This window comes from Carettochelys insculpta, chromosome 2, assembly GCF_033958435.1.
Source record: "Carettochelys insculpta isolate YL-2023 chromosome 2, ASM3395843v1, whole genome shotgun sequence".
Lineage (NCBI taxonomy): Eukaryota > Metazoa > Chordata > Testudines > Carettochelyidae > Carettochelys > Carettochelys insculpta.
Window position 1 is genome coordinate 198,510,513 of NC_134138.1, and position 26,206 is coordinate 198,536,718.

At 41.6% G+C, this 26,206-nt stretch overlaps 1 protein-coding gene across 1 annotated transcript in view; it reads left to right on the top strand.

The window, feature by feature from the left end:
• CPNE4 (copine 4) overlaps nt 1-26,206 on the top strand; it is a 354,061-nt gene that overhangs the window by 321,171 nt on the left and 6,684 nt on the right. The window contains exons 13-16 of the mRNA XM_074986114.1: nt 9,164-9,218; nt 20,108-20,159; nt 23,780-23,913; nt 25,042-25,278. Of these exons, the coding sequence (XP_074842215.1) occupies nt 9,164-9,218; nt 20,108-20,159; nt 23,780-23,913; nt 25,042-25,278 (478 nt within the window). The remainder of the gene's footprint in view (nt 1-9,163; nt 9,219-20,107; nt 20,160-23,779; nt 23,914-25,041; nt 25,279-26,206) is intronic.

Consider the following 26,206-nt stretch of genomic DNA (forward strand, 5'->3'; position numbering starts at 1 on the left):
CAAATTTGCCCTGGTTGGAAACCTGGTTCACATGGGAAAACAATTTTCCAGGACTTGTCATGGAAGTTTAATCTTTTACCATGTTAAGAGTGGACATCTTTGTCACAGAATAGCATAATAGAAAGATGTGGGGCTGAGTTGCCTGCTCAGTCACATCTATATCATCTCTTTGGAGTGAATGGGGTTTCACAGGTGTAACTGGAAATGGTGTTTGTCTCTTTATTGTTTAGATTTGCTATAAGATGAGGCAGTATTACATCCCACAAACCTCTGAGTAATAGGCTGGGTTTTGTTTACATGGATACAACTGTCATTGTGTGCTGGCTTTCATTTGACTGAAATGATAAAGGTAAAAAGAATGTGTTTAAAGTGTACAGAAATGAATGTAAGCCCCTAAATATGGCTGAATCCAGAGATTTGTGGTGACAATTTGACTTCTGCAGCATGCAAATATATTGTAAAATTGCCTTCATTTATAGATTCCAAGTCCAGAATCAGGGGAGGGGTTTTAGGCAATTTTCTCTTTAATATTAGCTAAGGAACCTAATTGAATACCTAATTATCAACACATTTTACTTTTGATTTTGCTGTATCTGTTTTTATTATTTTCCTCAACCTGAATGTCACTTTCCATCCAACTTCATGAAAGAGTCACTACAAATACTTCTGTTCATCCTAGAAAATTCATTCTCTTCCAGGAGCAAATTAAGAATCTCTCTCACGCATATATATATATATATGTGCTTAAATATGCTCTTAGGCTCCCTAGCTCCAAGACACAATGAATTTTCCATGTTTGATTCTGGAGGAAAACAAAATTAAAATGGATGGAAAACATTGGCAGGAAAAGTCATATGTCACATCCCTGAAACATTACAGATAATATAATTCCACTCTCGCTTATCACAGTGCAATAAAAAGAGACAAAAAGTCAATATGTATTTAGCAATGATTTCTTTTTACATGGTACAGTATTATATAGTCTAGAACGGTGAAATTGCATTTGTTCTATTTACAGGCTTTCACTGGTCAGTGAAATTTCCTCTGAAGGTTAGGATAGCTTCTGCAAGACCAATGGAGTTCTAAGCCTCCAAGGCTGTCCTTTGGGTTTGGTATCAGTTTATTGTGTAATTCCTTTGATGTTCCAGGGCAATTTAGAGTTAACTCTTTGGAAACTACAGAGACCCATGCACATCTTCTTAAGGACTCATTTGACTGGTAGTCTGGATATTGCTAATATTTTAAAGATTCATGATAGCCCTCCTCTGGTTTCATAGGCTATGTCTGCATAGCAAAGTTATTTTGAAATAACAGCTGTTATTTTAAAATAATGTTTTGAGCATCTACACTATGCACACACTATGTCAAAATACATTAGAAATAGCAGTTGCATTATTTCGAATTTCATAAACCTTGTTGCAGGAGGAATAATGCCTGTTTCAAAATAGCTGTTTCGAAATAGGTGCTGTTAAGACTCCGAATAGAGCCATTTTGAAATAAGCCGTAATAGTGTCTAATGGCACTATTTTGAAATAGGCACTCTGTGTCCAGACATGCTATTTTGAAATTGTTGGGTGCTGTTCCAAAATTCATTCTTGTGTGTAGCTGTGTTATTTCAAAATAAGCTATTCCAGAATGGATTATTTTGAAATAATGCTGTTGTGTGGATGTAGTCAGGGAGAGCCCACACACTCTAATTATGTAGTCCCATTTCTTCAGAGAAGGACATTTACTAAACTAGGTTGTTTTACACCTGTCAGTATAAATCAGGCCACTGCCAGTTTACTTGTAAACTAACAAGGAGGCTTGCATTTTGGTCTCACCTTTCTGATCATGCCATTTTGTTAGGCTATAGCTAGCAAGACAATCTTCTATTTTTTTTTTTAATTTCATAACCTTTCATTTTCCTTCACCCATTTTCCACCTCATTTACAAAGGCTTTTCTCAATAGATGTTTGCTCTTTTTTACTTGGTTTATAAATTTTAAAATTCATTTGGTATTTTAGCACTGCTGAGCTTTTTCAGTCTTCTTTAGTGCTAATCAAGGGAAGTTTAAGGCTTTTGCATTTGGATTTGGATTTACTAGATACTTCACTAGTAGTTGCTGTTCCGTGGGTAGCTTCAGGAATCTGTATTCCCCGCATTCATTAATTATGCCCCTTGTAGGTGAGACTGCCATTACCATCAGACTCTTGAATCCCAATTTTATAAATATCCATTTCTTCTTACTCAGCAGATTCCAGCTCCCTGAAGGTGCCTAACAAGCATTTTGAAATTGGTTGCATTACATATCCAGCTATAACTAAAAGTGATGTAGGAATATTCATGTCTTGGTTTTGTAGGAATGTTCATGTCTCTTGACTGTGTAGAATTTTTGCTTATGTGCAACCAAAACAGTGCAAGAGTAGCCTTTTCTAACATTCTTTGGGGCCCTCACAGCAGTTTTTGTATTACAAGAACAAATCTCAATCCCTGGCCACTGCTTCTCGAAATCCACTATGTGTTATTGGCTAAATCGTGAGGTCCATTAATCTCAATGGAAGTTTGCTTACCCAAGGACCTACTAAAAATTAGATTCCCAGAGAATAATACAATACCACTCAGAGTCTCTGAGTGCAGAAGAACCGCTCCTGCTGCCACACTCCTTCATTTGTCCTCATCCAACTCAAGCTCTGTACCTAGCAGCATCAATGGCTGTCAGAGATTGAGCACTGACCCATGGGCTACCCCTTCCCTACCTCTGTGGGAATGTAGGGATGCAGTTGAAGAAGGGCACTTGTTTTCTCTAGCTGCAACACATGCATGGAGCACTTGGAACCAACCTGACCCAAACCCAGGTTATCATAATTTGGCTCTGTTGAGCTACAGATATCCTAAATGTATGTAGTTTCAGTAATGATGCAGGAACTGGAAGTGTTAAAATATTTCAGATGGTTGCTGCAGCAAGGGAGGTTTAGGATGGACTTTAGGAGAAACTTCCTAAATGTCAGGATGGTCAAACACTGGAATAAATTGCCTATGGAGGTTGTGGAATCTCCATCTCTGGAGACATTTAAGAAGAGGTTAGATAAATGTCTATCAGGGATGGTCTAGACAGTACTTGGTCCTGCTATGAGGGCAGGGGGCTGGACTTGATGACCTCACAAGGTCCCTTCCAGTCTTCGCATTCTATGATTTGATTTAGAGCTACTGCTAAAGTCTTGTAAGCTGTTGTCATTCCATATTTATTGACATCAAGACTTTCTGAGGTATAAGTACATAATAATACACTCAAAACCATTATTCACTCATCTTGTTTAGGGATGAAACATTTTCGCTCATTTTCTTCCCAGGCATTCCCTAAACATGAAAGATTACAGTTAAATAGAGTGTAAATATGGTTCTCTCTTTTGCCTTTTGGCTATTTTTCATGTTTTTTATAATTAAAGTGAAATATATGGTTTGCTTTCAACTGGGCCATTTGAGATGTCTCAGTGAGAAAAATACTTGATTTTCTCATGGGAAAATGTATTGAACCAGAGAGAGTTCAGTTTCCTTTTTAATAGCTAGACTGGAAAATGAAAGGCACATTATTTGGTTTTGGTCACCCTCAGACTACGTATTGGAAAATATTCTCACATATCTGTGCTCTGACCCTGAATCAAAATTACAGAGAGAGGTTTAGATTTAAGAATTCTGATCAGACAAACTTCCTGCATGAAAGTCAAAGGCCTGTGAATATGAGTTTCTGATATTACTCCATTTATAATATCAGTGTAATCAACTTCAGGAAAAACAAGAATATACAGTCTACCTGCATTCATTTGCCTACAGATCACCTGAATCCTAAAATTAGTTGTTAGTTTTTTGCTCATCCTACTCCCCACTGCTAGCACCGTGCTATTGCTTTGCGATGATACTGCTGATGCAGTTGTACATTTTCCTGGGAAGGTTTCAAAGCACATGTTTAACTTGAAGCTGCTGAAATCAATGGAACTCCCTACACACTTCCAGTCAGCAGGTATGCAGGTTGGTGAATTGCAGCCAAAATACTTTCGCTAACAAAAGTAGTCCAACAACAACCATAGGAGGTGGCTAAGTATTAGCCGCATTTTGCAGCTTGATAACATGACACACAGTCAGGTTAAAGGCAAACTTTTCCTCTGAAGATGCCTTAAGATTAGGTACTCAGATCTGTATTTAGATATTTCATGAGAGTTGCCTGATTTTCAGAGATGCTGCACATAGATAGCTCTCACTGAGTTCCAAAAGGTAGGAACAAAGGCATCACCAAACACATGGACAAGCTAATCCAGTGTCTAGAGCAATGGCCAGTACTACTGGTTTCGGAGGCAGGTTCATGTGACTTACTCAGAGTTTTGTCCTATTTTCCTTCAAGTGACTTCTGCCCTGAAGCATAAAGTTTTCGGTCTTTTGTAAGTTTTATCCAAATAAATAAAATGAGGGATATCCTTGTTCCCTATATAAATAATTAATCTTTCTTGGATTCATGCTAAGCCCTTGGCTTCAGTGATAGCTTGTACAAACAACGAGAAGTCCTGTGGCTCCTTTTCGACTCACAGATATTTGGAGCATAAGCTTTTGTGGGCAAAGACCCACTTTGTCAGATGCAACATAGTGGAGTTTCCAGAGGTCTAATTATACAGGCTTATGAAAAGGAGGGAGTCCAAATCAAGAGGAAGGCCAGAGTTGATGAGATTAATTCAGTCTCAGGGAGTGATAGCTTGTGTAAGGAAGTCCCACAGGTTAATGATGTGTTGTTTAAAATATAGTTCCTTTAATAATATTGTGTTGCCATTTAATTCCATTGAATGGCCCGTACACTTTCTCTGTACATTTACACATTTACAAAATGCTTTCATGTCCTCTCATTAGTCTCCTGTCGAAACAAAACAATCCAAATCAATTAAATAGCTGTTCTCATTCTGGTCACCTGTCACTGAACTCTCTTTCTGCTATATTATTTCATTAAATGAAGTGACTAGAGTTCAACATGGCATTCAAGGTAAAGGTGTGGCATATTTTCAGGATTGTTTTTTCCTCTTGTCTCCTCCACATTCTGAATTTAAAAAAAAATAAGACTTCTGCTGTGCATTAAGCAGATGTTTTCATTGAGCACAAAACAGCGATTCTCAAACCCTTTTTTCCTGCAAGGTTACAGTTAGTTTAGAGCCCAGCAATGTATGAGGTCTTCGCGTGATTCCTGTCCATGTGTGTTACCTTATATTTGTCAACACTGTGTACATTGAGCCTCAACCTTTGCCCTGACTTTTCCTCTGACTCAAGTCAAAGCCTAAACCTAATTTGTATCTACTCTGTCTAGAGCAGGGGTGAGCAATAATTTTTGATGGAATTCTATTCCAGGAATTTGGTAAGTGGCCAAGAAGAGCACTTTTCCATTATGTGAATGGAAGACGTGTGGGGTCTGGGATGGAGGTTAGGTGCAGAAGGGAGCTTGGGGTAGGGGATTAGGTTGCAGGAGGGTATGCAGGGTCTGAGAGGGAGGTTGAGTGAAAGAGATGGTTGTGGTGGGCAGTGGTTTGGACTGCAGGGTTGGGGAGTGTTACAGTGTTATGGATGCAGAAGCAGAGGTGCAGCTGGTGAAGGCTGTGACCTGGGGAGAGGTGTGTGGCAGTGGGTGGGGACAAGAGGTTTGTGGCAATGGATGGAGTGGGGTTCCAGAGGCAGGCTCTGGTCAGGAGGTGCTCAGGTAAGTGGCTCCAAGCACTCTGCCTGTCATATCCCTGCACGCGGCTGAAAGTGGAATGCGGCAAGCCTGGAGTGGTAGAAGAGGCTGTGTGAGCCCCCCACTGCCATCACAATCTTGCAGCTCTCATTGGCTTCTACTTCCTTCCCCTCAAGGCTTGCAGTGGTGCTCAGAACACATTGCTTTGCAGTTGGCCGCTTTGAGCAGTGTGCAAGGGCAGGGCAAACAGGTAGCCTGTTTGAGGATCCCGCTGGGCTGGATCCAGTGACTTGGTGGGCCAGATCCAGCCCATGGGCCATATTATGCCCCCCTCTGGTCTATCATATCCCTTACATAGTATGCCTTTACTTAGCAGACTAAAATATCAGTACTCATATCTCCGCACACACAGAAGTGGCACAATTATGGCACCTATTTAACCCGCCAGCACAGCAAGGCGCTTGTCACTAGCTTCTCCAGTTTCCTCTTTACACAGAGCTCAAAATTCTCACTATGCAAAATGCAGATATGTTTCCAAAGCATGTGATCCTTGTCATCGCCGACCTTCCCATTGATTTCCGGTTGCTCCTAGTAAAATGTGAATTCCATAATATTTACCCTCCTTGAAGCCAAATGATGCCGAGGTTTGCAAATGATGCCTTGCTTAGAGTTCCAGAGGAGTCTTTGCTGGTACAGGTAGACTGGAAAGCTGCAGGAAATACGCAGTGAACTTGGCAAGGTGTTTGTTTTTTTTATGGTTTTTAAATGGTTCTGCCCAAGGTAAGACTGTATTAGTAAGAGAAGTAATAGTAATATTTATTTATTATTAATCCTGAGTTCAGAGTTAACCTTGGGTTTTGTATAGCATTGCTCTCTTTCTCTTCTGCAGTTATCTCCCGTGTATTTGACAGTGCTCTGTCACAATGTGGCTGGCAATTTACATGTGCATATCCAAAGCTCTTTGTGACAGAATAGGCAGCACAAACAAGAACACTTCTGGTTGTAACTCACACGTCTTCTTTCAGATATGTATGTATGAAAAAGAAGAGGAAGAAAAATCATTACAACAGAGCCTGCCCTGACCCAAACACTTCTGTAATGATTTTTCTTTTTCATAAAAACACACTGGAAAGATGTGGGGGAGAGAGACAGAGAGATATTCTTGCAGCTCAGTGGGGCTCAATAACACTTGGGCCAGCCTCAATCCAGCACTGTCTAGATGGCAAAACAACTCCTGTTGTATCATAGAGCAGCTGCAGGGCTGTTCTAAATAATGTCACAGCAGCTGCAGTGGTGGAATGCCCCTCCTGCCTCTGTCAGATCTTCTCCCCAGCCCTGATATTTCCCCTGTATCTAAAGGAATTTTCCAGAAGCCAAGAGAGCCTCCTGGTAGCCCCTTGGCAGCTTTTCTTCTCGTCTTAGCGAGGCAGAAATGACGTTATGGATCATGTTGCAGGTGAACACGCTCATGGCATGTGCAAATTCCCCTTCTACCATTATAACCCAGAGGCACTGAGACCATGTACTTGGGTGAGTGAAGTTTCTTCTCTACAGCCTTGGCTGAGCGCCAGCTGGCCTTTAGCTCACATGATTGAGCACAGGGTTTAATCCCTATGGCTGTAGATTCAATCCCTGCTGCCGACAACCCGGGTCTACTGGTGTTAAATCATGTTCCCTGAAGACACTTCCTACCTAGACAGTTCTATGAACCCAAAACACGAACACCCATAATTGCACAGTGTTTCCTTCACTAATCTCTCCCAGTTTAAGGAGGATTATCCTGTCTCTTCTTACCTGAAAGAGCTGTGTTTGTCACAGGCTTTACCTATATGCAGATTGCTTCTAAAATACTAGCAGGAGCCCAGGCTGTCTGTCCATAGTATCATGGGGCAGAAGGCAGAATTTAGGACTACACTTTCTGTGTTCTCTCACAAGAGGCGCTCTGTACCCAGTTTCCTACTTGTGGGATGCGTCAAGACAGTTTCACTCCACAGACATCCTCCAGCTGGTCTGAATCTCCAAAAATATTAATATTTTTCACCTCCACTCCTCCCCTACCTCTTCCTACACTTCACTGGCTTACTCCCCTCTTCTCTTGATCTGCTTCCTGTCTCCCATGTCTCTAGTCACAAACTTCTGCCACTTGTACTTCCCCTCCATCACAGAGGTCATGTTGTTTCCATTTTGAAATAGGCATCTGTTCCAGTTTTAAATATAGTCAGTGCCTTTTTTGTGCCGGTACTGAGTACTGGCACCTCGGCAGCCCCAGCCATGGGATTGGCTGGGGGGAAGGAGGTGAGGAACCATCTGAGTACTGACACCTCCTTTTTATAGCATAAGGCACTGAATATCGTCATTCCTGGTTTAATCTGGGGTTGTTCTATTTGTCTCACGTGGTGGAGCCTCTATTTTTTTTTCTTCTTAGTGTGATGGGTAAGTGCATTTTTATGTCAGGCTACATTTATTACAGTCTCCTGTGTTGTTTCATAGAGTTGCCTTATTGGGTCTGGATAGAGGTGGAGAGAGAAAGAGAGAGCAATCACTACCCTTTAATTACTGGTGGCAACAATGACCAGCAAAATACAGGCAGCTATCAGTTTTAGAAATGAAGGAGGAATTGCTAGTCAGTAGAGCATCAGAGAAGTTGTAGATTCAGTCCAACAAAGATTTGCTTATTTGCCTAACAGTACACACCAGGGGTCAGCAACCTTTCCAAGGGCGCAGTGCTGAAATTTGACCTTTCAACCTCTGTGTACTGTCTGAGTGGTGGTGATACTTTTAAAAGTCACTAATAGTCCTATTTACAACAGCTTCATTAATAAATAAATGAAGATGGAGAACTTGACTGTTTAGATGGTGGTTGGTAGCATCAGCTGGTCTTTTGTTAATCCACAGGGGGTGTGGTTTTGGGCAAGCTCCTGGCTGCTGAGGGAGGAGGGACAGGGCTGAGCTCCTGCCTCACATACTGATGAAAATTGGCTCACAGGCCGCTCTTGGCACCAATGCCAGGGGTTGCTAACGCCTGGTGTACACTGCGAATAATGCCTTTAGAGTCCACAGGGCTATTTGTAGTGCATAAGATTATGTATATGCTTAAATCTTTCCAGGTTCAGGGTCTTGATCAGCAGCATATTACAGTAAGCATATCAAATATCGGGCTGTAATTGGAAAAGAAAGCCAAACAGCATGACATAATACAGAGTATAACAGTCCAGCTCAGAGAAAACAGCTGAGAATCTGGTAATGTCTATGTTTCAATATGCTGTGATAAACACAAACAGGGCTCTGAATGTTAGGGGGAAAACGTGAGATTTTTTGCAAACCTAAATAAAAGTGGCAAAATGCCATGCTTGATCTAGCAGCCTTTTCTGTGCTCCTCTGCTTTGATACATTTTTCATGGATAAATATGACGGAAAAATGTTTAGTGGAATAATGTACATTTCTTGGTGACAATTATTTTTTTATTTTGTTTTCAGTGATAAAATGTTCCCCGCCTTTGGTTTTGGAGCCAGGATACCACCAGAATTCAAAGTAGGTGTATAGGTGAATCTTTCTGATTTCCATGTTTTTTATGACACAACTTATTGCTATTGGTGAGATGGTTTACCTTGGGGTGAATAGATCCCTCATCTTGTTTCATTCTGATGGCTTTCTGTTCAAGATGTTACCTTGTTACATATACAATGCTCAGAGGTGGTCCGGAATTAATGGCGTTAAATCAAAAATAATTTAATGGAATCCGTATTTTTTGTGAAGCTGAGGTGAGGATGAATGGGTCTTTTCCTTTGAGATTCAGATTAGGTTTTGCAGAACACTTTAGAGCAATATTTTGGAAACATTTAAAGCTGGTTAAGCTCTGATGTTACAGACCCAACATTTGGAAGATTCACCTCAATGGTGGGGCTGGAGCTGATGCTTTGAGAGGATGTGATTAAGCCAACACTGTTCCTGAAAATAATAGTGATGCCCTGAGTTGTGGCAATTTTGTGTGTCCAACAGACTGTTATCAGTGCAGGGAATGGGATGCAAGAAAATATCCATGTTAGACAGAAGTTCGCCCATGTGAAAAGAGTGAGGACTAGATTGATACTGAGGCACGAAGAGGCAAACATAAGAAAATGAAATCCGGAGAGAGGATAATATAGTCAGAAAGGTACCACAAGAAGAGCAAGGCTTGAAAACAGAGATACAGGAATCTAAATTCTGTGTTTTGTGTATAGATTGGGGTGAGAAGCAACCAAAGCAATGTTCCTGAGCTGATAAGGAACACAAAGCTACTTTATGATTCTGCACTGATATAAATCAGGTACAACCTGAAAAGCAGGACTACATAAGCAGGATGGTCCCTTCTAACCTTAAAGCCCATGAGTCTATGAGCTCCATACTCCTGAAAGTTCACACTTTACTCCACATCAGAATGCCCCCTACTTTGCATTGCCTGCCCCACCCTCCTCATACACACACCGTTGCAATCACAGCAACAATTCCTGGGAGAAGCACTAGCCAAATAAAAAAAGTCTTGGGTACAGGTGTGAATTCTGTGTCCCGTAAGTTCCATTATGTTCTTTGAACCAATATGTTCAGGAAAATATACTAGTGTGTCCTCATGTCCAATAATACTGTTGTCCTACAATAAGAACACAATACCTATGCATAGCACACATTGTATTTGTCCTAGGCAGCAGTGTTAGGGCAAGTCTACAGCTTTCCTAACACTATTTGCTTGATATGATTTTCAGTAGGAATCCCCATAGCCTGAAAGCTTGGATGCGAGAAAATGAACTGCACACAATAACAAATAAGTGCAGTGTCCTGTAACTAAACAGTAACGAGTATTTCCTGCTGTCCAGAAAAGAAACAGCCTATACATATCAAATAAGGTATGACATGATAATCACAAAATGAACAATTACTTTTCATACATGTCTATCACATTTCCTTTGCAACAGCAGCTAGTAACTAAAGTCGTTATGGTAAAGATAATGACTGGGAAAACAGATATATAGAATGACTTCCCCTTCCATTAGAATTAGACATACATAGCAGGCATGTGTGAAATTTGCACTTCTAGACCTATGTGTTATAGTGCATAGGTGCATTCATCACAGGGCCCAAGATGCATAACTGTTTTGATTAAGTGGGACGATACATGTATCACTGCAGTTTGCTTTACGTGGCAGGGAGAGAGCCATCATGTCCATCAGCAACACATCACTGAACATTCTGCACACTCCTGAAGATCTTACAAACAAGTGCTCTTGATTAAATTCAGCTTTTACGGTGAACATTGCAGCTCAGTTTGCACAGAAAGTCTCAAAGACAGTAGCAAGAGCTGCCCTAGTGGTGGTCAGGAATTGGCCATACAAGACACAGCAATACATGGTGGGTTGTCTGTCCCATACAGGGTTAGGAGGAGTAAAGGTGGCCAGGCAGGCCAATTAACTCCATAGGGTGCAGCTGGAGGAGAAGCTGGGCAGGAATAATCTGGAGTCCATGTGAAGCCTAGGATGAGTGAGCACCAAGGTGCTGCAGACAAGTGGAAAAGTAGGCTGCAGTCACTCCCTGAGTGGAAGCATTGGGAGGCTGGCAAGACCAGAGAGAGGAGGAAGCCAGAGGGATGGGAAGAAACCCAGGAAAACAGCAGCAAGGGGTCAGACCAAGCAGAGATCTTGGCTGCTTGAAGTATGGTGTCTGGGCTGGACCCCAGTGTCAAGACCAGATCTGGCATCCCCTACCAGCTACTGGGTAGTAGCAAGGGTGTTGGAGATTCAACACAGACAGTGGGTCTGGAAGGTGAGTTCCACGGAAGAGGAGGATCTTACTGACCAGCCCAAAGGAGACTATATAGCTGTGGGAGTGAGTATAGCCACAGACCATGACAGCAGGAGAACACAACACCGGGAAGAGATAGCAAGCCTTGGGGAGTGAATTCTCAGGATGGCCAGCAGGAGGTGCCTCTAGCAGTAAATGGACACCATGGCACAGCGACAGACCTTCACAAAAAGGAGATGGAGATGAGGTCAAGAGAAGTACTTTTAAACCTGCAAATTCAGTGATTTGTAAATCGAGTGTATGCATGAGCAAAGGAGCCACAAAGCGCACAGAACTTCAAATTAAAACACAGTGGACCAAAGGAACATCTGCAATCTGCTCAATGGGAAAGTGTCAGAGACAGGACGGTCAAATGAAAACCCAAGGAAGAGAAAGATTAGACTGCAGCAACAGGTGGTGGACTTGCAACCAACTTGGAATGAGTACCCATGAAAGCAAGCACCCCATCACCACGGTGCTGAGCAAATAACTTTGAGGAAGGAGGAAATCAATTTTACCGTGTGAGTATACATCTGTAAATCTTAACTACCACATGCGTGAACACTGGAAATGACATTAATCATTGTCAATCCATCTTCATTGTCAATCATTGTTCAGTCCATCTTCCTGATTTTCTGCATGACTGTATAATAGCTGTGTTCTAGGTTATACCTAGTGTTACTTTCCTCTTTAATTCCTTTCCTAAATTAGTTTAAACCAGCGTCCCCTAGGAGGTAGGCAATAGGTCTCAAAATGGATACATTAATAAGGGTGATTGTGGGAAAAGGTAAATATGTCTCCACTGTAATTAGACACCTGTGGCCAGCCTGCGTCAGCTCACTTGTAAGACTCGGGCTAAGAGGCTCTTTAATTGGCAGTGTTGATGTTCGCTCTGGGATCCGCCATTTCACAGAGTCCTAGAACCTCCAGCTTCAGCCTGAAAGTCTGCGCTGCAGTTAAACAACCCCTTGGCCTGAGCTTCCAGAGCCCAAGTCAGCTGGCACAGGCAAGCCAGGAGGTTTTAATTGCAGTGTAGATATACCCCCAGATGCCAAATAGCCCTCAGTGGCCACCTGGAGCATGCCACGCTGGCCCCCTTCAGCCCTCAAAGGTGCCCGCAGCTCACTGTGGTAGCCTTTTGAAGTGCTGGCCCTGGGGCAGTTGACCCCTTTGCCCATCCCAACCCCCCATACTCCAGCTTGCTAATAGTCTGTCATTGGCCTCAGTACGTTCTGTCGCATTCGCCACCTCCTAACATCTTCCTATTTGCTGTATTAACTGTATATTGCTGTATTGCTGTATTAACATCGTGCTAACTATTAGTCTCAGAGAGGTAGCCGTGTTAGCCTTCGCAGTTACAAGCAGTCCTGTAGCTCCTTAAAGACTAACACGTGTATTACGTCATGAGCTTTTGTGAGTAAGACCCACTTCTTCAAATGATTGTTCAAACTATTACTCTTTATTGGCAAAATGCATCTTCCCCTTCCATACCAGAAGATGAGCTCTGAGTCAGCTCAAAACTGGTGTCTCTCACCGAAAGAAATCAGTGCAGTAAAGGCATCATCTCACCCTCCTTGTCTCTCTTCTACTTTAGATTGACAGTGCAGAGCAGGGGCAATGTGCCGGCTGCTCAGAACCCTTTTGAGTGTTTCTGGACACCATTTCTACAGTATTTCCATCGTGTGGTCGCCTCTGCTCTGTCCCATTGGCTGACTAATATTTTTTGTTATTTCAGCTCCAAATGAAAATACTCAGAGTTGAATGTTTTCCTGCTAGCAGCTCAAAAAGTTTGAACAGCTGTTTCTGTGGTGAGGGAAGGAATCCTTTGGAGCAGAAACAGTGATGAGGGGCACACACTTCATGCCTCAGAAGCTCCAGAAGTGTAGCTGTTGCTTTCCAGTATGATCATTCTTCTTCAATAAGCCTTCTCTTCATCAATCTGCCTTCCAACCCAAGTGAGCTAGTACTGTCACGGAGAGAACTCTCTGACTGCTCCCACTTTAACTAGAGTAGGCCTGTCAGATAGCCACTCGTCTATAGGGCACAGCTCTGTCAGCCTGTTCTGCTGTGTTACAAATAAGTGAGCCACCAGACAGCAATGACCTTTATCAAGAGGAGCTAGATATTTCTGCCACATTTGAGAAAAATCAGTCTGATCTCTCAGAGACTGAAGAAGCCTCATTCACTGGCCCTGTCAAGAACACACAGCACTTGGAGCTCGTACAGTTTATCCCAAGGGAATATCCTGCAATGATCATCCTTTTATTGAATAGTGCTTACATAGAGGAGTCATAAAAAAGAGCAGAGGATGGCAAAAATATGGATTCAGAGGACAATGAGGAAAAGAACACTGTAAGGTGGATGAGGAAAACTGATCAGGCTCAAGTTTCAGAAGACAAAGAGACAGAGCAGTGGTCACAAAATCATATGCCGCTACAAAACAGACATTGTTACAGTAGAAAAGAAGCAGTTAAAATGGTGTCAACTCCCTGAGGAGAGAAGTGCCAAAAGTTAAGAATACTTATAAAATAAATAGAGGCAGGTGTCTGAACAGCCAGCTATAAGGAGCAGAACAGAGAATGCTGTGGTTAGTTTTTTTTTAAAAATGCTGTTGTGCCTGAGAGAGAGCTAAATTCCCTAATGAAACATCCAAACCGTGTATGTTGTGAAGACTGTAGACGAAAACTCTGTGGCAGTCACAGGACCAAAAACATATTCAGGATTGTGCACCTTTAGTCTATGGTAAGCATGAACCTAATCCTACTTCTGTTAGTAGCCAGCCATCACATTGGAAAATGTGCATGCCTATCGCATTTCCATCCCTCTAAAAATATGGAAAAAACGTGGCCAAAACTAAAAATAAATTCTAGTAAATGGGGATGTGGCAAACCAAAGAAGAAGCGGAGATCCTACCATTGTGACTCTAAATTCCTTTGTCAACTGGTTGCTGGCTATGGCAATTGTGTAAGATACTCTTTAATAAACTATAAAATATTTTTTTAAAAAGCAACATTTGCCAAGAAATGCTCTTAGCCAGAGTTGCATTTAGTGCATCTGCTGGATTATTATACCACTAAGTGTCCTGGAAATAATAGCTTTTGATTGATGAGTCTTTGCTTTTGACAGCATCCTGAGAGTTTGCAAATTTGATGCACTTCTGGATGTGACGCCTCACTTTTAGTCTGTCAGTGGCTTAATATTGTTCATTCATATGTAAGGGAAAAATATTAAGCATCTCACCAATTATGTTTATATGCACCCTGTACATTATTGTTCATGCATCCTTGACAAACTGTATTTGAATAAGTAATAAAGCATGTTCCCATCCTTCACTGAATTTGTCAAATCATTTTGTTAGATAATCCAAGTGCTATTGCCATTGCTGTTGCTGAAAAACAGTGAAATAATCAAAGTACTTCATTCGTCGTGTAGAATCTTTGCAAGGTGCTGACTGAAGCTGTCAGGCCAAGTTGTAGTTGTGTAATTGGTTCATGTATATGATATTGCTCTTGACTGTGCATCGGCACAGCAGTCATTTCTTGCTTCGAAAACCATGTTTAGCTACTGTCTCTCACAGTCTGCAATACTGAATCTCACCCAGCGGCTTGAGAAGGAAAATAGTTGGCAAATCAATATTTTTTATCAGTCCCTATATTGTACACTTCTTTTAAAAATAACCCAAGGTCTTTTCAGGACTTTTTCAAGAGCACATAGCTCAAGAACAAACAAACAAAAACAACAACAACAACAACAACAACATTGGTGTATGAGCTAAGGAAATCCTTATTATGGTGTAATGACTAGAACTGGATAGGAATTTTTCAATTAAATTTTTTTTCATCTAAAAATGCCAGTTTGTCAAAACTGAAACTGTTTATTAGAAAGGATCAGTTTGCGGGAATGTCAAAACAACTTTTCACTGGGAAATTTATGTTCATATATTATTTTTAAAACATGTTTAAAGTTTAAGGCTCAAAATTAAAATAAAATGCTTCAAAGATTTCAAACCAAATTGTTTCAATTGATTAGATTAGATTTTTTTGGGGGGGCGGGATTTTCAGGTCATAAAAATGTTCCCAATTTTGATGTATTTCCCGGGTTCAAGACTGGAAAATGTTTTGAAATCTGGACTTCTTATGAAGTGAAAACAGTTTTCCATGAAGTTCTAATAATGACATCATCTTGCAACCATCATGACTGCAAAGACGAATTTCAATTATCCCATGGTCTTTGATATTCCAAAAATCCATGTAATATTTCAACAGTAAAAGTTAAAGTGGCCATAATGCAAGCCCCTAGGAAGTATGGGTGTAACCAGATTATAAATTATTGTCCTTGCCTGGAGGCTTGTTGTTCTGTGCAGAAACCTAAGAAATACAAGGCTAAGTTATGTAATCATCACTGATGTGCTTAAGAAGTTATGGCTCTGGGAATAGAATTTATTTTCTGGAGCAGAAAGCCTTGCAGATGTTCAGGTCTTAGGAGGTATGAATTCATTGCCCCCAGTTAGTCAGTGACACTCTTTGTTGTGGGTGGTGGGTGCAGGTGGAATGTATTGATAAGTTACTTCTTAATTCTTTGGAGAGGTTTATGTACCATGATGTCAATATATGCAATAGAAGTGAACTAATACCATACTCATCCTTTTTGTGTCGGCCTTTGTGGCATTTAGGAATACCTCACTCTGGCAAATTTTCATGGAATCATAGAACACTAGAACTGGAAGGGTCTTTGAGAGGGCATTGAGCCCAGTGCCCTGCACTCACAGCAGGACCAAGCACCATCAGATCATACCTTCAACCCATTTGATCCCTTGAGAGCAGATCACAGTACCACACCTACTTCTCTACTGCCAACTGGCATTGTTTCTTTCCCCAAGGTATAATTGCCTGAAGCATTTCCCAATCTATTGTGCATTGGACCTGCATTCCCAACACTAGGTTACCAACTCAGAAGAGTTAGTGCATGGTAGCCTGTGACTATCCTATCCTGTGGAACACATCCTATTTGAGGCATCAGACTGAGGAGCTCCAACATCACAATGGGTTTTCTGAAACCTTTCCACTCAACAATGTAGCTTGTGTTAAATTGAACAAAGATAACACGGTTACTCATTGCAGCATGTAGAAAACAAGTGCAGCTGGGGCCTGGTCCAAAGCTCATTAAAGTTAGTGGATAGTCCATTGACTTCAAGCAGATTTAGATCAAACTGTTGGTGTAAAGCAGAAGGGTTTGCAACACACAGCAATTCTACCCAATAGGACTCCAAATTAAGATTGGTCACTTGTGTAGCAGTCCTTGCTAATTTGGTCTTTTTTGTGTCTTGGCCCACTTAGAAGACTCTTCTAAAGTCACTGTCTCCTTCTCTCTTGCTTCAGTAGAGTTGGGACTATGGAAAAATTTAAGGGCAGATATCTGCAGTGAAATCGCAATTGCAATCTGAGTGGTGAATAACGATTATTCTGCCTTCCCTATAAATACAATAAGATATGGTTCCATATTACAGCATATGGAATGTACGCAGTCTGGAATTTTGCATTACATTAGAAACATAAATCAGTTCTTGATATCCCAGCAAAACTATAATACTTCTACTCACCCTACGCTGGTAAACCCAGTGTTCCTCATAGGTTGTTGGAGCATGTATGTTCTAATACTTCACATTTTTGGTTGCTTGCTGTTATAAACAACTTTATGTTGATCATTATAGTGAGTTTTCATGTTAAATTATTCAAGATATATTGATTTTTCCTCTTCTTGCATGTAAATAGCTCGCTTAAGTGTCACAAGAGCTTCTCTTATCACAACTTTATTTTAAAGCTTAGAAGCCCTAGTGAAGGACCGTTTGCCCCATTGTGCACAGCACAATACGCACAAATAACAAAAAAAGATGGTCCCTGGTCTAAAAAGTTTTCAGTCTAGGTATAACATGTGAGATAACAAGTGGTAAAACAAATGGATACAGGGAAATACAGGGTAACAGTCAGATTATGCAAACAGCAGAGGAGAAACAGAGTGAGTTGCCTCAGAGAGAGAGCTCACACAGGGTTTTGCTTTCCAGGCTTCTGTAAGCAGTAAATGTGTCACGTGAGGAAACTCTTGTTACATTACAAGGTAGAAAGTATGGATAGTGAGAGATTGTCTGTGGTGAACTGCATGGCAAGAGCCATGTTTGCCTTTGTGCTGGGCGACAGAAGTGACTTCATCCATACAATTTCAGGCTGGTCTCCATACTGGAAGAAAAGGTTAAGGAACTAGAAACCAAAGTAATAACCCTGTGATGCATCAGAAAAAAAAAGACTTCCTGGATAGAAGTGAAGAGTTTTTCCTCTGGGCAAAGCATGCCAAAGAATCAGACAGGGCAGCACAGGGGAGACTGAAGAACAAGGAAGAAAGTTGGCAAGACGTGCCCTCTAGAGGAAGAGGTCATAAGCAACCGCTTTCAGGCTCCCTGCACTGGTACCAGTGCTTAGAATGCTTTGAAATAGCCTTTTCAGGGAAGGGATCAGAGGGTTACCTGGTCAACATGAAGTCATGGGATGCATTGTCCTAAGCAACTCACCAACACCACTTTCTACAGGCCTCTTTCCTCTGATCCCACTGAGGAATACCAAAAGAAACTACATCATCTGCTCCAGAACCTCCCTGCCTCAGTTCAGACTCAAATCCACATAAATGCCCCAGAAACTGAATCAGGAATATTCTATCTGCTACTCAAGATACATAAACCTGGAAACCCTGGATGTCCTATCATCTTAAATATTGATACCCTTACTATAGGCCTATCCTCCTATGTTGACTCTCTCTTCAAACCGTATGCCACCAGCACTTCTAGCTATCTCCCAGACACCAAGTGATGAGGCAGTGGAGTTAGAGTAGAAAGCATGAGAACTACAATGGCAGAGGCAGATGGAAGAAAATGCAGTCCAGAAACAGAGAAAGATGCAGATGGAGAGGAAGGACCAGCCTCAGAAATGGAGTGGTGCCTCAGAAGAAAAATGTCAGTCCCTGCAGAGCCTCACTGGGAGTGACAGAGAGCCAAAGGGACCTAGAAAACTAATATTTTTTAATGTATTATTATTTTTCCAAGCCATTGCATCACAGGTTTCCCTTTCAGTTAGAAAACCCTCTGCTTTTTGCACTTTCAGTTATTTCTTGTACATAAGGAACCAGGAGAAGAGAATCTGTGTGTATTTTCTGGCAAAACTATTTTTGTGAGGGAGGTATGGCATCAGCATCTCCACTGAAGTTTAGAAGAACTTTGATGGTTGAGGGATTTTTTTTATTTTAATTTTCCTACCCTTGGTTTAAATAACCCTCACTCTATCTCAAGTTTTTTAGTTTATTTATGTATATTTTCTTCATCATAATAGGATAGATTGTGATTTTCTAATTCACACTGGGGAAGAGTTACTCCCCCAGCCCATAATACTATTTGTTTCATGTGATTAATTGCTCATCAGTGTGAATGCAGGGCTTACCAGGGACCCAAAGTTATTTTAATAGTGATTTTACAAGGTATCGTGACTGTCTGTAAGTCTCATCTTTGAACTGGAGAATGTCTCTCAACACATACTCAAATGTAGGCCAACTTTTTTGTGACTGATGTTGGCAGTGTCTCTTTTCCAGCATATTTACTGAACTCCTCATAGGATGAAGTTGTTTTTTTTAGTTACTTTTTGTTGTTGTTTTGGTTTGGTTTGGGTTGGGTTTTTTTTTTTTTTGGTTTTTTGTTTGTTTGTTTGTTTTGTCAGTGGATACTTCTTTGATTCCTGAAAAATTTCCTGTCTTTTCAGCACTGCAGGGAGCTTCACCTCAGTGTTTTGAGCATTGTCCTGCTAAGCCCACAGTTGTGAGTGCAATCCTTCAGGAGGCCATTTAGGGATCAGGGGCAAATAAAGTAAAAAAAAATAGATAAATAAAATAAAATCTATCAGGGATGGTCTTGATCCTGCCAAGATGGCAGGAGACTGGAGTTGATGACCTCCCAAGGTCTCCTCCAGCTCTATGTGTGTGAGCTGTGACTCAACTCTGCATTTCACATTCATTGGCTCTAAGTTCAAAAGATTCCTTTGGTTTAACACACAAAGGCTGCGTCTACACTAGCTCCCTACTTTAAAGAGAGCCTGGTAAGTAGGGTGTTGGGAGATTATTAATGAAGTGCTGCAGTGCATATGCAGTGCTTCGTTAAGCTAATTCTCCCCCTTGGCAACTTGGAAGTGCCAGCTCGCATGTATCCGCAGCTAACCTGCCAGTACTTCGAAGTGCCTGAGCAACTTTGAAGTCCTTTTGAGGAGTAAAGGGACTTCAAAGTTGCCCAGGCACTTCAAAGTACTGTTGGGTTAGCCGCAGCTACACGTGAGCCGGCACTTTGACGTTTAACACTTCAAAGTTGCCACGGGAGAGAATTAGCTTAATGAAGTGCTGCATATGCAGCACAGCACTTCATTAATAATCTCCCTACACCCTACTTACCATGCTCCCTTCAAAGTAGGGAGCTAGTGTAGACACAGCCAAAGAATGTAATGGATGTTTGGGAGCTGAAAGGTAACAAAATAATTTTTCTTTAACTAAAGTCTTATTCTTTGTTTTGTTTTCTCAATGTGTAGGTCTCGCATGATTTTGCAATCAACTTTAATGAAGACAACCCAGAATGTGCAGGTAACACTCACATGAAGGAAAGCGGATTGCTATACTTCTGCCATCTGTGAAGTGGCTAGTGGTTTGGAAGTTTCGGCTAGTGATATCCCACATGAAATGCTGTAAAGGAGCCTGAATCTTAAAAAGTGCTTAGCATCTACACATTGAAAATCAGACTTTTTGAAAAAGCATGTCAAGGTGGACGCCCAGAAACTGAATCACCCAAAATAACTGGACACTCTAGAAAACTGAGTTTCCAGTAGTTCCTTGGTTTTACCCAGATCCTCAGCTATGGTTAAGGCTAATACTGCATAGGTCAGGACAATGAACAATGCAAAGGCAGTCATGGCATTTGTAGTGACATAACTCACTGCTTGCTTGCTTCCTTTATGCAAAGTATTGTAGAGCAGAGGTGGGACATTGAGCCATCCCATGAGAACACACAAGAATGGCCATTTTAGGTCATACCCATAGTTCATCTAGCTCAGTATCTGGGCTGGTGAAAAGCGAAGGAAGGGAAGAGACATTACACAGTTGTGGTTTGAAGTTGGCTTTTTCTGTGGTTTTTGTTATATTTTGTTCTTCATTTTTCTTATCAGGTTCTGTATTTGGGTCTCAGTCATCTGATTAGTTAACCTTTAGAATGCAGGACTGGAGTGTAAGAAAGCAGCTAAAATAATAGCTACAGTAAACCCTCAAGTTATGCAGGGGTTGCATTCCTGCAACCCCCAGTAATCCAAATTTTCACACAAGCTGAGGGGAAATGGGAACCAGGCAGCAGCCTGGTTCCCAGCTCTCCTGGGCTTGCAGGAGCCAGGAAACTGACCAGCCCATCAGGGTTGGTCTACTTCCTGGCTCCCAGAGTGGTAAGGAGCCCAGAACTAAAGGGCATACTGGTTCCTGGGTCCCAAAAGGGGCAGGGAGCTTGGAGCGAGGCAGCAGCCTGACTCCCAGCTCCCCTTCCCTTGCTGAGCCAGGAAACTGAGCAGGGCAGCAGCCTTATTCAGTTTCCTGGCTCCAGCCAGTGGAGGGGAGCCGGGAGCCAGGCTGCCCCTGGCTCCCAGCTCCCCGTCACTCCAGGGACCAGGAAGCCACTCATGCCAGGGGTGGCAGTCTGACTCTTAGCTGTCACCCCTGACAGAAGTGGCTGCCACTCCTGCCAAAACTGCTCCTGTCAGGGCCAGCAAGAGTCAGGCTGCTGCCCCTGACAGCAGTGGTTTCCCTGCTCCTGTCAGGGACAACAACCTGACTCTTGGCTGCTGCCCCAACAGAAGCAGTTTTCCACTCCTGTTAGGGGCAGCAGTCGTGTTAACCCGAGACATGTGCAACTTGGTTATATGTATCTCAGAGGTTTACTGTACTATTTTTATTTTAATCCCATTAGTATTTTACGTTCACACAGCTAAGTGAGCAGGATCTGGATTATTTCCTTCATTGTAAAAGAGCAGAATTTCTCAGTAAATTCCAATCAGATGCACCTTTACAAGCCCATTAAACCACTGAAAACTTGTAAGGATACACAGCTGTAAGAGAGAGCACCATTAGCTTGCAGTCAGAGTTTCTATTATTGGTGGTCATGCTTGAGAAACCCAGCTTGACTTCTTGAGTGCACAGGGTGTTTGCAGGCTGGCAGTTTAAAAAAAGAGTTATTCGCAATCATTGGGGCAAACAATAAATAATGACACTTGTGATGACATTTTATGGGGGCATTTTCTGGGGCAGAAATGAGCTTTGAACAATCTAGGCATTTAAATTCCAGTGTTTTGTCCATACTCACAGAAATTGCAGATTTCGCAATCTGAGCAATAATTTTTGCTTGCTTTGTGAATGGATACACAAGAATGCTCTTTGCATATAAATAGCATACTTTGCCAAGGAACTTGATTTACACTGTGAAGTAAGTTATATGTAAGATAATTGGGCAATCTAAAAATACAAAAGGGATGTCCAAGGATGAAAAACAATCCAAGTGGCAGAAAAGCATTTTATTATAGTGTGCCAGGAAAGTAAATATTTTCTGATGGCTATTGCCGAAGGATGTATACCAAAAAAAAAAAAGGTATATTCATATAATATGTTCCCTTATCTTGGCTCTGAGAAACCTTTTACCAATCTACATCAAAGAGGATTTATTTTGTCTAGTTCGATATATTTTTGTTAATACTTACAATAGATGGACAAATAGTGTTTTGTATTTTTATCTAAAAAAGGTTTGCAGGCTATAGTGGAAAAGACAATAACTATATCAGGACTGGATCCTCCTCCAGTTTAAAACCACGTATAAAGCAAAGGGACCTCTAAGACCAAGGAATTCTGCCCTGCTACGTGTTGTGCTGTCTAATTTAACTTCTCTCTGGAGTTACTGATGACAAGTTTGTACTGTGTAGTGGTAGGCTTACAGTCTAAACAGCTCAGCACAGCAAGAATTAAAAAGCATTCTTTTAACTGGTAGTGCTGTAGGTGGCAGGGGAAATAAATTCAGGAGGAGTATAACCATCTAAAGATCAGAGTTCTATTCCCTATATTATCTGTATAATGTAATTACAACCTCATTTGATTTGTTAGGGTAGATTATAAGATTAGTTTCCATGAATTCCATTGAGAGCTTCTCTTAGAACAAGATCATTTAAAAATCTTAGAGAAATAATGTCACAGTTCAGAGTCCTTCTTCAAAGTCTGTCGGTCCTTCACTTTCTTACTAACTGTGAATCTTTTATTCTCTAGACTGGTGTTGGGAGTTCTACAATTTGAAATGACTGCACTTTGCATTAACACACTAGGCGATTCTTATTCTCAATAAAAAGAAGCTGAAAATACCAGTTTCTGAGCTCTGATCTTTATGCAGTGCTTGTAAATACAACCTTGATATGCCTAGAATCCTGCTTCCCAGAGAAGAAAGAAGAGTAACATAATGTCCAAAAATGGCTTGTTTTTCACTTAGCCCGAGTGACTGAAGTACATTTCGCTGAAGATAGCAAAGTGCCTGTTTTCTTTATTACTTTTTCCTCAGATTGAGGTTTAACTTGTGAGAATCATTATTCAAATTAACTCTGACGAAGTTTTTCCTAAGCACCAGGGAAATGTTTGGGTTTCTTGGCAAATGTATTAGCAATGGAGGAGCCTGCTGGTAGCTTCTTTGATGAAGCAGAAGTGAATCTTTCTGTAAAAGGAGAGAGAACTGTCAAAGCGCTGTCATCTTTTCCTAACTGAAGTCTGTTTTCCTTAAGTATGAATATTTACTGCTGCCCGAGTGATCATTTAGTGTCTGTACTGAAAACAATGGTACTAATGTATTTGCAAATTGTGCATGCTAACTCCAACACAGTACAGCTAATCCCTGCCAAATGGATACTAATTGCTCTTGGTAAGAAGAAGAGCAAAGTAATGAATTATATATTACACAACAGCCAAAGGAGGTCAGGGCAGCTGGACACAGCTTCTTTGCAACAATCTTGCAAATTCACGGCTGTACAGAATAAATTGACTGAGGCAGTTTATTCCTGATGTGCTAGCACTGCCCAGATGGTTTAAAAATTCATCAAAAGGGTCTTTCTTTTGCAATTTAAACAAACACAGTACTACTGATGTGCTCCTTGTTATGTTGCTTCCTAATTTTCTCTGCTTGCTCATTCTTATAAAAGGGATACAAGGAGTTGTTGAAGCATATCAGAGCTGTCTTCCTAAACTACAGCTTTACGGGCCAACAAACATTGCTCCCATCATCCAGAAGGTGGCTAAATCAGCCTCAGAGGAGACCAACACCAAGGAGGCATCGGTAAGAATAGTGGCAAACTTCAAGCTATCCTAGGACCTATTTGTCTTGCCCTATGTTGGATCTTTGCTAGGCAGTCATGATCTGGGTCATGTTAATATGTATGAATAATTTTTCTATGTTGCTATATCTTAGCAGCCTCCATAAATGTATTCACATAAGACAAGTAGAATCAGGGTTGCATAGGGCCCTGTACTTGACATTTGCTGTGTTACATATTACCAAGCTCAGTTCTAAAACGTGTTTTTCTCCATCTGATATAATGCACATTGTGGTTTGGTGTCATGTTGGGAAAGATTGTACCTGGCCTTAGTCAGAGTGAACTGAGATAGATCCCTGGAGGTCAAATGGTTACCACTGATGGCAAGGGAGCTATGTCCAATTACATCAGCAGAGGATCCAACCCATGAGTCTAAAAGCCTTTCTGTGCATAGTTGAGATAGCAGAATTGTGTGAGATGCTTAGAGGGAGGTGCTAGAGACATGCACAGCATTATCACTGGTTTATAGTTGGGTGAATAATCATATAAGAGAGCCCAAAGGATATCCTCAAAGGATATCTCTGTGTCCCTCAGCAGCTGTGCCACACCCTGACGCAGTGATCCTTATGAACTTACTCCCTGAATGATGTAAATAAGAAGCAGTCCTGTGGTGGCACGTCCAAGGACCCACGTACTCAGATGAATATTTTCTTTCCTGAATTACATGACAGCCCACAGAAAAGATATTATGCTCCATTCATTGACCAATCACTCAAATGTAAATCCTGGCTTGCCCACCATTCCTGCTAATCATCTGTAATTCTTATATGGTTTGAGGGCATTTCTTCATATTTTCTGTCATTTTTGTCTAATTTTACATGCTGTTTTCGCCATGTTAAAGTCTGATTTCTGCAAAACCGCTTGATAGCCAGGTGATCATTTTTGAGCTTGCCCTAGATGCTTAAATACTAGATCTAAGTGTGATTGCACTAGGTACACTAAATAGTTGCTTTTTTGAAAACAGACTTGGTCCAAAGCCGTGCTTTTGGGTTGCCATAAATATTTATTAGAAAAAGCAAAGCAGCTTCAGCTAAAGGTTAAGAGAACTAATGACATTTCCTCCTGCTCTTCTCTCCTTTCCAAACCCGCAGCAATATTTCATCTTGCTGATTCTGACAGACGGCGTGATCACGGACATGGCTGACACCCGGGAGGCTATTGTGCATGCCTCCCACCTGCCTATGTCAGTTATCATCGTTGGGGTTGGTAACGCTGATTTCAGTGATATGCAGATGCTGGACGGTGATGACGGGATCCTGAGGTCCCCCAAGGGCGAGCCTGTTCTTCGAGACATTGTCCAGTTTGTGCCATTTAGGAACTTCAAGCACGTAAGATGGATTTTTGGTCTGTTCACTTGAGAGGCTTGTTTCATAGGCTGCTCCTAGTTTAGACTGGAGCAAGAGCTCAAGTGAGCCAGTCCTAGCAAAATGGCAGCATTTTATTTGGAAAAGGAAAGGGATAAAGCTAAGATGCATGGGCAGGGGGAATGAAGCGGGAGGGAGAATAATTATGTTTCACTGGGGGCATTGGGTATGTCTCGCCTGACCACAATATGAGCCCTGAGTTCTGTATTTCTCAGTTTTTCTCCTCACATTTGTATTTGTCCAGTTTTATTTTTAACCTCTGTTTTAATTCTGTCTCTGTTTGGCTTTGTTCCCTGAGGCCTGTACTATCCCCCAGATCGGTCATTTCCACCTCGAGACTGGATTAACTGTGAATTTGAACTCTCACAGTTTACACCAGCTTGTTTCCTTGTTGGAATTCAGCCCCCCAAACCGTTAGAGGCAGGGTCATCCATGGGATGGGCCAGCAATTGCTTGTTGCCTTTCTTCCCCCTCCACACATACCTGCCTCATCTTCCTAAGTTCTGTATAAGCATGGCTTCCTGACTCCCCAGTGTTCCTCAGCATGCAGTAGCTGGGGGAGATACATGATGGAAAGGGTAAATTGGATACAGTCAGTTTAAACTTAGTTGTTAAAACTGATGCAGGGGCACAACATTCAGTGGAACTCATCCATGCCCTGGCCCTGCACAGTTCCATCCTTGGTCACCAGCTCATGCTCCGCATTAGCCCTGACTTGCTTCTGGGTCAGAGAGGCTTAGGTACAATGTCACAGAAGCATCTCGCCCATGTACAACGAGGCTTCACAGGATCCTGTGTTCTGCCGTGGCAGAGAGGAGGAGATTTTGCATGCGTGCGTGTACCAACTTTCTCTTATCTGTCTTCAGCTACGTTTCCTCTTTACTTCTCAAGT